Source organism: Maylandia zebra, linkage group LG19, assembly GCF_041146795.1.
Source record: "Maylandia zebra isolate NMK-2024a linkage group LG19, Mzebra_GT3a, whole genome shotgun sequence".
Lineage (NCBI taxonomy): Eukaryota > Metazoa > Chordata > Actinopteri > Cichliformes > Cichlidae > Maylandia > Maylandia zebra.
Window position 1 is genome coordinate 28,039,976 of NC_135185.1, and position 13,116 is coordinate 28,053,091.

General features: G+C 39.6%; 1 protein-coding gene across 2 annotated transcripts in view; it reads left to right on the forward strand.

Annotated features, from left to right (window-relative positions):
• Positions 1-12,753, forward strand: part of bahd1 (bromo adjacent homology domain containing 1) — a 33,588-nt gene extending 20,835 nt beyond the window's left edge. For both annotated transcript variants that reach the window (XM_004540521.6, XM_076877251.1), the window contains exons 3-7: positions 4,747-5,156; positions 5,465-5,624; positions 5,749-5,828; positions 8,716-8,807; positions 8,920-12,753. In XM_004540521.6, coding sequence (XP_004540578.1) covers positions 4,747-5,156; positions 5,465-5,624; positions 5,749-5,828; positions 8,716-8,807; positions 8,920-9,112 — 935 coding nt within the window. In that variant the 3' untranslated portion in view covers positions 9,113-12,753. The remainder of the gene's footprint in view (positions 1-4,746; positions 5,157-5,464; positions 5,625-5,748; positions 5,829-8,715; positions 8,808-8,919) is intronic.
• Positions 12,754-13,116: the final 363 nt, after the last annotated feature.

Below are 13,116 nucleotides of genomic sequence, written 5' to 3' on the forward strand. Positions count from 1 at the left end.
CACAGTATGGGTATATTATTTTGCATGCAGAGCCCCGCTCATCCAGCTGCCAAAGGAGTACAATGTGCTGAGAATAGCTATTATATGAGCCATTTATATTCTCCCACTTTGGCATGTCACTTGAGTGGGAAGTTGGAAAAAAAAAATATCAGATAAAGGGCAAGACCCCTTTTGTCTCCGTTTGAATAAAAGTCATTGGACGGTGAACACGAGGCCTGTGCGGCTGAATACAATTGAGCTGTACGGGCTCGAGTGTCTGCTGTGAGTTTCTGTGTTCAAAGTGAGCGATGTGAGCCTGAACAGGAAAGCACGCTGGGGTTAAACAGTGTCTGAATATGTGGGGGTATGGTTAGAAACACCTGAATGCGATCTCAAAATAACACTAGTTTCACACACGCACTCTCTCTCTGCCACGCTTTGGTCTCTAGCAGTCACAACCAGGTCACGCTGTCTGTGAGGACTTACGCTTTTATCTGCTAGAGAACCAAGTTTAATCTCAGTGGAAATGTTAACTTGGAAAAGAACAGACGTACATAATAGAATAAATAATGGCTGAATTTCATTTGGCTGCTTACTTACTGGCTGCTGGTATTGTGTGTGGGGTGTGTTTGTGTCATACTGTCATGGCTTACTAGGAGACCTAAATAGCACAGACCCATTGTTAATGTCATTAGTACACTTGTGCTTTTCCTGTTGTGACAAGTATGCTGTCAAAGAGGTCTGTGGTCCACCCACACAGGTGTTGCCACTTTTCTGCCTGAACAGACCTCATTACTGTTTGGGTGTATACACCTCCGGTTTTATTGACAGCTTCCTCGCTCTCTTGCTCATTTTGTGGCATCTTTCGAGGTGTGTACAGCTTAAGCTGCATTTCATTTGGCTAATGGGCCCTCTCGCTTCCCTCACTCGTCTCTTCCTCGAATCTCGGCTTCGCCCAGCGGGGGATGCGAGGAAGGAAATGAGGAAGAAGTGCAAGGATGGAGGAAATGCATGTCTCGAAGTGCTCATTCACCCAAGCATCAGTTTTTAAGAAAAGATGGCAATACCTCATGATTCAGAGTCTCAGCAAATGTGCAGGAGGACCTGCTGTTCATCACATAATGCATGAAAAATACAGATGTCTTATCACTATTATAAATAATACAGACATAAATGTATGTAAGTGCAAGAAAAAGGGCTGGTTGGATGTTTGAACGTCTGAAAATTTTACCTTCTTACTATAAAAAATGAATCAGGATTAGTAATTTGGGACACAACCAGTGTTGGTCAAGTTACTTGAAAAAAGTAATCAGTAACTAATTACTGATTACTTCCCCAAAAAAGTAATCCCGTTACTTTACTGATTACTTATTTTCAAAAGTAATTAATTACTTAGTTACTTAGTTACTTTTTAAAAACAGGATTTACAACCTGAATAGGTGATAAAGCGATAGATCTTTCAGCCCAATTCTACTTGTTCTGCATAATCCATCATACAAAATGTAATCAAATGGAAAAGTCTCTTTTTAAAACTTGTTTTATTAGTTTTAATCTTTTAACTTTATGCATCAAGCAAAAATGTAATTATATGCAACATTCTCTGACTGGAAGAAATTTGTTTAATATTTAAACCTATTTTCTGCACATTCCAGCACATAAAATAAAATATTTTTTGTGTTTACACTCAGTCTTTCTATGGAAGCCCGTTTCCGCCACAAAAAAAAAAAAGGATCCATAACTCAAAATTTCGAGTTATTTTCTCGAAATTTCGAGTTATTTTCTCGAAATTTCGAGTTATTATCTCGAAATTTCGACATATTAACTCAAAATTTTGAGAAAAGCAACTCGAAATTTCGAGTTAGCGCTGCCAATCAGTAATCTACGTGAATGACGTCATTTCCATGTTACCCGGAAGCTGAAGCCCTCAGCTACAAATGCTACAGCTAAGCTACCGGTATTACATCCAGTCGTGAATGCACAGATTGCTGAGTGTTTTCAGCCTGGCTTCACAAATGATGAAATCCCTGTGTTATTAGCTGAATCACATGGTGTTACTATCAGCAAACATACTTTAATTTGTTGGGATCCGTTTTTGAGTGCGCGGTCCTGCGCCATATGCTTCCGGGTAACAAGAAAGCGACCTCATTCACGTATATTTTTGATTGGCAGAGCTAACTCGAAATTTCGAGTTATATTTCTCGAAATTTCGAGATAATAACTCAAAATTTCGAGATAATAACTCGAAATTTCGAGAAAATAACTCGAAATTTCGAGTTATGGATACTAGCTTTTTTTTTTTTTTTAGTGGCGGAAACGGGCTTCCATAGTCTTTCAAATAGATGCAAGTGAAACACAGCAGAAAATAAATAAAGTCAAAGACTCAGCGGTCCTGTTGCTCTATTTTCACCTGTAAAGCAGGATTGCGGTAGGCGGAGGTTTACCCTGGTGCAGGTGTGCCGCGGTCAGTTGAAGAATCCGCGAGTTTCTCTGTGAGATTCCCATTGTCATTGCGCACTCGGTGCTTGCTTGGAAGTTTAGGGGTTTTTTTCGCTGTAAAAAGAAGTTTTCTTCCCACGCACGATGGACGCTAATGTTTTTGTCACTTTTTATGGAATCAAACTCAAAGTAAGGTCAGTACTTCCACGCTTTAAACGCTGCACGCTCATACTCTCTCCCACAATCATATATAATCCATTGTTGATCTGCACACAGCTGTTGTCACGAACGTCGCACTCGCTTACGTCACTGTCATGAGACATTCTCGCAAAAATTCACGGTTTTAGTAACGCAGTAACGCAGCGTTCATACGGGAAAGTAACGATAATAGTTTTTGCAATAGTAATCCCTTACTTTACTCGTTAGCTGAAAAAAGTTACTGCCCATCTCTGGACACAACTTTAAATCTTTTTATTGGCTGGTGAAAATATGATAAATAAATTCAAGCAGTCTTTGTAAAGTCCCATTCTTGAGCACACAATAAAACTCATCAGATTGCAGAGGACAGCTTGTGACAATTACTGATTGGTATACAGTTGTATTTCACAATAACGTAAAACGTGTAGAATACTAGTTGGATCACAAAAACAGTATATATGAGTAGTAGTTTAATCTGAATGGAACAAAATGATGGACTTTCCAGTAAAAACTCAGGCAAGCAGGATCAGGCAATCTTTGTCTGAAATTTTACTGGGTAGAATTATTAGGACAGCAAAAAAAAAAGTGTTAATGTACTCTCAGGGATTCGATGAATGCAGCAGATGAGGTTCAGATTCAGAAAGCCAACAAATAGGTCGGTCAGCAGAGATTTTGACTTGCCATAGCAGGAAAAGCACAGGTGTAATTGACAACATTAAAAATGACTGGATTCTATTTAGGTGAGCGAGCTTGAAGGATCCTGGTAATCTAATCCTCAGCTGTGGCTTCCTGCCTGGGACAGGGACTGCAGCTGAGCCACTGTTAAGAATATTTCCTGCTATGACAAGTGCACAAATCTGCTGTGAAATGGGTTCATTGATCATCACTTCACCTTAATGTCACCACTGCAGCTGTGTCATGGGAGTGTGCACAACCCCCCTCTCACACAGCAGAATGCTTGTCTTGTTTTTCAGTGCCACTGTAGGAGAAACGTCTAGTTTGTGTGCATGGTAAAGACTATAATTGATCTTAATTGAGGCTCTGCCTGTTTGGTTTTTTTGCTACTTCAGCATAAATATTAAGAAACGAAGTATTTGTTGTGCCTCTCGTATCAGAGTTCAAAGTTCTAGGTAACACCTTATGATACGGCTCGCAATTAAGGGCGCAATTCCCGGTAATCAAATGGAATTTCTGTGGGTTTTATTTGAAATGATAATGTAATTATATTTATCTACAAATACTTAAAGGTAGGTACACTTGAATGAGGGGATAACAATTCAGGATTTTATAGGAAACAAAGAAATAATTATACTGCAAGTAAATTTCAGTACAGTGTAAATAGTTTTAGGTAGTGTCTTAGGTCATAAGTACACTGTGTTTTTCAAGGCGTTGGCCGTATTATGGAGTGGATTAAGCTTGCCTTTTGGGATCCTTTTTCAATATTCATCATGTTGATGTGCACGATTGATGTTCTCTTATTCAGCTGTTATTTTATTTGATCTAAATGAGAACTGCTCCCCCTCAGCAATTTATAAGAGAAAAAAAAAATACTGTCAAAAATTTGCCTGTGACCTCATCATGATGGACCGAAATCTAACTTAATTTATTTTCTTTTTTTTTCACAATCACTGTTCAAACATCTTTCAGAGTGAGTGTAAAGGAATAAGTGTCCTTGGTGTCTCCTTTCCCATGAAATACCTGTAAAGTACCTGGAAGTTAGACAAGGTTAAGTCACTCCATAATACAGCACGCACCCCAAAAGGTACAGCATACTTACAGTGAAATGATCAGTTACGGCGCCATCAGAAAAGTAGGGCTACCATCTCGCAATGTGACAAATAAACAAAATAAACTAGATTAGGTTGAAGTAAAATAGCTAAAGAAAATTTTTGCCATTCCAGCCAAGCAGAAACTCTGCTTATGTTGCAGCTGAAGCTTGGTTGCGTGATGTTTCCTGCAGATGTTCATCAGCCACGTGAAAGAGGGCGTAGCATGAAAACAAATGGCGAAGAATAAACTGTGTGTCTTGGCTGCGATTCAATAGCTGTTATTGCTCTGAAATCTGCATGCAGGGCTCGTTTCAGTACTCTGTATTCATTTCACATTATCGTACCTTTTCTGTTCTTTCCTCAGATGACTACCCAGCAACCATCAATGACCACCACAGCCCCTCCTCTATCCCCATTTGTCCCAGCCCTCGAATCCTTACTGGCTGCCCCGTTCCCACTGTGCCTCCAGCCGGCCAATCAGTGCCCCACATCCAGACTCCGCTGTCTGACCCCAGCCAACCGCAGCCTCCGCTGAAGGTGGCAAAGGAGTGTCCACAGAGTGCCAAGCAGCCCAGCGGGTCAAGGTCTGGCGCACGCAGCACCGGCAGCATCAGCTCGGCTGTCTGCCCTCTCAACAGAAACAAGAAACAGAAGCTCAGCTGTGCCAGTGACGGAGGGCAAACGGTTGCCAAGCAGCCGAAGAATGGCCGCCAAAAATCCACCAACGGCTGGAGGCCATTTGGCCTGTCCTTTGAGAAGGAGGTTTTCTCTGTGGTATGTAGAGAAAGTCATTTTGGTGCTTTTTGACACAGCCACAATGGCACCACTTTTAATTAGAGCTGATGTAATTTTACTGAAGTGTCCTGAGAGAGTATGGGGGGTGATTCATAACACCTGTTTCACTGTTGGATCAGGGCTTATTCACTATTTTTTACTACATTTTATCCAGCAACCCCGACAACCAAGGCGCAGAAGCCATTCAATACAAATCACATCTTGCAGCTTTTTACTCCACAGCCTCTCAAAGCTTATCAGTTTCTGACTGCTAGAGGAGTCAGTATTTCCTGCTGCTGTGTTCCCAGGGAGAGGACACTTTGGTGCTGAGGAAGTGCTTTGAGGGAGTCCACAGGGACGGGGAGCTGATTAGAGTCAGAGACACTGTTCTGCTGAAATCTGGACCTAGAAAAAAGTCTCTGCCTTACGTGGCTAAGGTCTCAGCTCTGTGGGAAGAGCCAGAGTCAGGTAGTATGCTCGCTGTACGCAGCATTTACTCAGACCACACGAGAAGACGCATTTATGTGGTAATAACTGGTTTGAGAAGTGAAGTTAAAGACGTGCTATGTTTTACTTTTTTTCTTTCCTTCAGGAGAGCTGATGATGAGTTTGCTTTGGTACTACCGTCCAGAACACACACAGGGAGGACGCAACCCCAGCGTACATTGTGAGGTGAGAAGGCTGACGTGTGTTTCTGAAATGCTTTTTTTTTTAACCACGGCTTTCTAATAACTGTCAGGGGTAATTATAGACCAGCAAATCTAAAATATAGCTTGTGTCAACTGCAGCATATTCAGCGCCTGTAATCATGGCTATTAGTGATGCACAGGTCGAGCCAGTTCACGTACGTTTAATAGAAAGCATCACCGGTTCTGGCGGGAGGAGTTAAATAACTCACAGAAACACTATGTGCAATATGCCAGGCTCTGATTACTACCTTCGTGTCTCCTTTATCTGCATATCTCTCCTTCTCTGAGACATACACTGAAAGGCTCAAGTCCTCCTATGGCCTAACAAAGCTATAAAGTAGCCCAAATGTCTATTAAGATGGGAGAACAAGAGGATCAAAGAGACTCTCTGATACCTTAAGTGCTCATATAATATCCTTTTAATGCTGCTATGATCATTCAGCGCTGCTGAAATTGCACCAGAGGCCAATCCGCTGCCTCTATAACAAAGTATTTTAGGGGAAACTTGACTTTAGGTCCACATTTTACTGTTTGGTGAAACACACTCTACTCAGAAGCTACAGCGATATATAATTCGAGGTCATGTAACTTTAAACGGCCTTGCTTTGTAGTGCACTGCGAGGAAGTTTGGAAAATCCTGCCTGCTGCATGATCCATAATAATCTGCATAATTATTTAAACTGCATAATTTCCATGTAATTTTTACTCGCCTCTTTGATGCAGTTCTAGTAGCTGGATCAAATGGAATTGTAAAATTAGTGTTGGCGCGGTTAAGGTTACGGCACGGTTCAAGGTGGATCCAGGTGTTTGACTGACACATATTATTGTGGGTTTCCACACTCTCACAACAAGCAGGTTGAGTGCTGTGATTTTAAAAAAAGGGGAAAAAATTGTAATCCATGCTTAACTAATGGCTGTAATGTGTGCTTCGTGCTGGCTTTCTAAACCAGAAGAGATTTTAGATACTATTAATGAATATAATGACTCTTATTATAGTGTTAAATGTGTTTTCTATTGTCAACAACACATGTTATGTAAACTTTAAAACACAGAAAGAAAGGGAACACGCTAAAATGCTTCTCTAATTATCCAAAACCTGATGATGTAGTTTATTTTAAATCCTGCTGATTTAATATTTAAAAAATGCACTAAATGTGTATTAATCCAGGGCTGCAGATTGTTCCCAAAAAGTATGCTGTCTACTTCTGTTAAACCACCAGCTGCTTACAAAGTACAGTGAACGGTGTTTTAGGAAAAATTCAGCAGTGTATTTATAGCAGGCTGTAAGCTGTTTCTCACTCAAATACCAGTGTAAGGTGTTCACCTTCACTCTCATTGGCTCATTGTCTTGCCCAAGGACATTAAGTATATTTCTTTGTATTGGGACACCTTGAACTGTGTTACAGAATAAGAATAACCATTGTATCAAAGCAATGAATGCACAGTTGTACAGTACAGTGCAAAAGTCTTAAATCATCACTATTTTTTGTAAAATTTTGCTATGAAATTATTTATCACTGCAAAGATTTCTTATGCAAACTTACATGGAAATACAACATATAAGGAAAAAATATAGTTTGGATAATTTTAACAAGCTTTAAAGTCAATATTTGGAACTCTCTTATCCAAGCTTTCCTGTCATTTCTTTAAGCGGTCTTTAGGAATAGTTCTCCAGGCGTCTTGAAGAACATTCAAAGCTCTTTTTTGTATGTTTGCTGCCTTTTGTTCCGTTACAGATGGCTCTTTTCTCTTTTGGCCTTTTCCTTCTGTTTCCCCTTCTTAAGACTGGCTTCTTGACAGCCACCGTTCCCCTGAGACTATTTCTGATGAGGCTTCAGTGAACAGTAAAGCAACTATGGGGCCAGATTAATCTCTGAGGTCCTGGGTCAGGTCCTTGCTTTTTTCCTTTTTCTTAAGGACTTTCAGAGACTGTTCACCTCCTACCACTTTTTCCTTTGTCCTCCCATTGTGCAATTTACTCAGATTTTTTTAAGGACACATTGCACTGCACCGAGCAGAGGCACATCAAGTTTTTGGCTAATAGCTCTTTGGAAATCACCTTGTTGGTGCAGAAGTACTATTTTTATACCTGTCAGTGTAGGTTATTCTTGGCTTTTTTCAAATCTTCAACTAAGAAAATTGGAACAAATTATATGTTTTTGCAATAAGCAGATAGTAACAAAGTGACTGAAGATAACATTTAAAGCGGGTCTTTGTTAACTTTCTGTTATGTGTAAACACAACAATGGTGTATCTCTTGAGTTAGAAGTCTTTTTATTGCAGTGTTAAGTAACTCATCAAACAACAACAACAAAAATTCCTCTGTAAATGGTCAAGTGAAAAAGCAGCTGATGTACAAAGAAAAACTTTGGAAGACCTTCCTAAAGCCTGGAAAACCTTTGCTGAAGATAAATCTGACTCCTTAGAAGCAAAAGATAAAGAAATGAAAGGTGGCTTAACACTTTTGCACAGCACTGTACGCTCGCGGACGGAACGCGTCTCTATTGTGTTCACGTCCTGATGTCAGTAATCTCCCAGAGGAACGAGTTCAATTCACTGTCTAGAAACATTAAACCACATGAAGTCTGTCGACTCTCAGCGTGCGCTGACAGACAACAAACACATCAGAGCAGCAGTGTGAGAACGGGAACACGGCTTTGTCACAGAGGATGACGTAAAGCATCTTTCTCTGCAAATCTGGAAGTGAGGGTGAGGCAGGAGGGATTGTTTAAAATTTAGAAGAGAGATTTAGTTTTTAAAGTCCCACCCGCTACTTTTTTCTTTTTCTTTCTACATGTAAGAGGATATCATGATGGGGTTTGTTTGTTTGGGCTTTTTTGTATGGATCTAACCCGAGTGTCTTTCTCTAGAATGAGGTCTTTGCATCCCGTCACCAGGATGTGAACAGTGTGGCCTGTATTGAGGACAAATGCTATGTCCTAACATTGGCACAGTATTGTCGGTAAGCAGGAAAGCATTTTTACTTTCTGTCGTGTTCTTAATTTCAGGTAGTTTTGAGCCATTAGGGGTGTTTTTGAGGTTAGTTTCTCATGTTGTGTTTGTTTCCTGTCCAGATTTTGTGCCTTGGTAAAACGCCGTAGAGAAGGCGTCAGCGACAGCGCCGCCTCCCTTGTAGTGCCCCCTGTTGTTGGAAACGCCATGCCCACCCACCACTGTGTGCCCGATGACACTGACCCAGAGCTGGTGTTTTTCTGTCGACACGTCTACGACTTCCGCTACGGACGCCTCCTCAAGAACCTGCAGTAGTATCTGACGAGGCATGACATCACATTACACCCCGGTTTCATCTGCCACAGATTCTCACTGGCTGCCTCCGTGAGAGAGGAACTGGAGTTTCGGACGACGGCTTGACAGCTTATTTTCTTTTCAGTCTCTCATTCATGCTTACATGTCACGCATTTATTAAGTAAACTAATGGTTTGACGTAATATATAAGAGTTGCTATGGCAGTGTAAATCTTTTTCTTTTATCATACATGGCTCTCTGGTGTTGTAGCAGCTGTGTGAAGAACCTGGAACGTACTCTGCTGTAGAAAAAGCTACTGTAGCTCTTAGAAATGTGAAATTTGATTAGATTGCCGAGAACTCGATGTTTCATGTGAATAATGCTACTATCTGCCTGACAGACAACAGATAACACAAAGTATCTTGATATGCCATAGATAATGAAAATATGTGGCATATTGTGCCACACCGGATGGTGCAGCTGAAGACTTAATCACATCTTTTTTTCACTCAGTTTATTTCTGCTGCTTTGAGCTGCACTGAGTCCATTTGATAGTGAAAACATGGCGTTTTCTACTGACACGGCATATAGAAATCTTACTGTAATGCAGCTGTGTTCATGCTGTTCTGAGAAATAGTGATAGTCTGGGAAATGTGCTTGCTTGTGATAAATAAGAAGGAATCAGTTTCATGTCTGTTTAATCAAAATGAAATAATCACCAGCAGCTGGTTAGTATAGCTTAGCATAAAGTCTAAGTCTGACTCTCGAGGCAATGGTCGGATACTATATATGTAATTAGCAGCTGTCAAGGGCAAGAACACCTGTTCTGTCAGAGGTTTATCGACTGCATGCGACTACAGATCAGTTTTAAAGAAGCTAGGTGTGTTTCAGTAAATCAGCAATCCCTATTTTTCCCCCTCTAAATGCATGCAGTCGAAGCATGCTCAAACATGATTGGTTGATAGAACGTGGGCTACAAGCAGACTACAAATATCTGCATACATATCTTTTTGGAGCGATTGTGCTAAGCTTAATTAGCTGCTGGCTCCAGCTGTGTGCTTACAACGTATACAGAGAGTGTTCTCATCCAAATCTCAGCAAGCAAGCATGTGAGGAAATTTCCCAAATATTGAAATTGACATTTTTGTCTAATGGTGATTGATTTTGGAGAGCTTTGCAGCGCGCCCCAAAGATAGCCATGAAAGACATTCTCAGTCAAACGGTTTGATTGAATCTAATTAGCAGTGAAAAAGTATAACAAGAGTGAGCAATTAAAGGTTTTTTGGCTTCTTCTCTACTTAAGTTTTGAGAGAGATGCAGGTTTTATTCCGTATCTGTATCTGTAGTGAAGACACGGGCATGCTAACCGCTAAAAGACAGCGAGAGTTTAGTTTGCTTGCTTTCACATTGCGAGGATCAGCCGAGCATTAAAGGGGATTTTTGTTATGCCAATGCCGAGGAATATTTAACTTTTTCAAAGCTGTTTACCAGAGGTGTGATTTGACTCCGGTGTCAGCGTACTGTATATTTGCATTTAAATATCTGGATGGGTGTCTGTTAGTGGCAGATGGCATCAGTTAGTCACGTATATTCTTGTTTCTTCACTGATGAGCTGGTGAATAATGTAGTCAGTGTAGCATTTAGATCTGTGATGATGATTCGTTCCTATGTTTGAGAAAAGATATGTATTTATGTCTGTACTGAGAAAATATATAATTTATTTTCAAAAGGTCATTTTAAAGAGTTTTAGATGAGTGGCTTGCATTCCTGATTAGAAAGGAGGCTGACGATGTCTCTCCGTAGCTGCACTGTATAAGTGTGAGAGTCTTTGCAGCAGTATTTCTGTGTTTCAGCTCGCTTACCCAATACAAGCTCGTGCAATTTTGCTTTGAGACACTGAAGTAGGCAATAGGCAGATTTGAGGACACATATGGAGTATTTGGAAGGATCTCAGATGCGGTTTGAAGGACATGCGCTAACATGTGACCAGAGATGCTAAACCTTGCAGGACCAAAATGTACCCTGGCCTTTTCCAGCTTCCTGTCATCCTCCTTTTCATTTCCCCTGAGATGGTGAAGCTTTGCCTCTTCATCTTTAAATGCCGATTGCTTCACTGATTTTAACTTACCATTAGCCTGTGCCCTGGATCTTTGCTGCCTTATAGAACATTCCCAGCCTTTTATTTAGTAACGTGTATTGATCACAGTCTGGAGTTATGAAGCTAGTAAGTGCGCTGATCTTGATTCCTAGATGCTTGACATGTATTTCAGTGTTACCTGTGATCTTATGTGACCTGAAAGTCCATCTTAATCAAAATTTTTATTGAGAGTGATGTTTGGTATCAAACTACTTAACTAGTTGAGAGTAGATGAGGATTTTTTTTTCTTTTTTTGGAGAAACTAACTTTTTACAGAGTGTGGTATGACAATACTGACAATTCTTTCATATCAGTACTTTAAATATAAAGCAGAAGCTAGTTAGCTTAGCGATCTATAACGCTTGGAAGTGGGAGCGGGCGGTAGAAAGCCAGATGCACCCTTATCATCTGTGAGCATAATAGGTAACATTATGTATGTAATTTGTTTAGTCTGTATAAATCAAAGTGTTATAACAAATTTCTTGTTAGCAAATTTTGTGTTGTTTTTGGTTTTATGCTAGGCTAAGCTAAGCTAACCAGCTGGTTACGGATTCATTTCTTACATGCAGACCTTAGAGCATTCTGCCATTGAGGAAAAAAAAATGTTTTTTTGCCATCCATAAGTCACAATTTGGGGTTATTATGCCATTCAATTCAATTCAAGTTAAGAATCTTAACATTTTAATTTATTAATTCAAAAAATATCAGAAAATAACTCAAAATACTTATAAAAAACACCTTCAAACTTGAAGTTAGGTCAAAACTTTGAGATAATAATCCACTTTTTTTTTTTTACTTATGGATAGCCAAAAACATATATTTTTAAGTGGCATAAACAAGCTTGCATACTGTTTTTTTTTTTGTTTGTTTGTTTGTTTGTTTTTTGGTAACTCTCCACAAGAAAGCTTTGTTCACAAAATGTCAATCACCTGGGGCCAAGCAGCAATGCAAAATTTGGCACATTGATTGGTGTCACTGATTGTTTTATTCTTTTCATATCACAGCCCATTATTGACTATTTGTGCATTATATTATATATACCTGTTTTTGTTTGTTTGTTTGTTTGTTTTTTTAGATTTATGGTCTTTATGAAAAGCCAAGCAGGATATCTTACCATAACTTTGATTTATCCATGCAAAGATCAGTATGTGGATTTGGGACCCCATTTGAAGGAAACATTAAAAAAAAACTTGCCCATTGATCATTGGAAGCATTCTAATAAATAAATTCTTCTTTCTCTTGCAAGTCCCAAAGCTAACCACTTTACTGGAATTTTTCCCAGGTACAAATTCTTTGCAATCCTAACCAAAATTGTCAATCTTCAGACCGAATATCAAAAGATTTACCAGATGGATTTTCAATTTCTCAAACTGCTTTTCTGACAGAAAGTGGAATCTCATCTCAGCTACTGTTTCATATAATGACACGAAATTTCATTTGGGGACTTTTCATGATTTTTGCTACAATAAGAAAAAGAAAAAAGCCACGTTTTATACTCATATCAAGAGGTTGTTGTGACTTTGTCCTGCTAAACCGCTTGGCTCCCTCCTCACTGCTTTAACTTGGTAGTTTAAGCCTTCCTGAAAAACATAATAGTTAGCTTGATTTGTATCATTTCTTATAAACATTAATTGATGCAAGTCATCATGGTGAATAAACTGTGTCAAAATGTCCAGAGAAGCTTCCCTAAACCACGTTATCATAATAAACCTCTCAGTGTATGTTTAATAAGTTCCATAAATACAGATAAAAAGACATTCAGACAAACATACTCACACTCAACACGATAACACAAGGACATATGAGCTGACTACAGCTGCTGATCTACATGAAGGAGGCGTTACACCTGACCTACAAGCACAGTAGTATTTGATAGTCAAAATTTTAG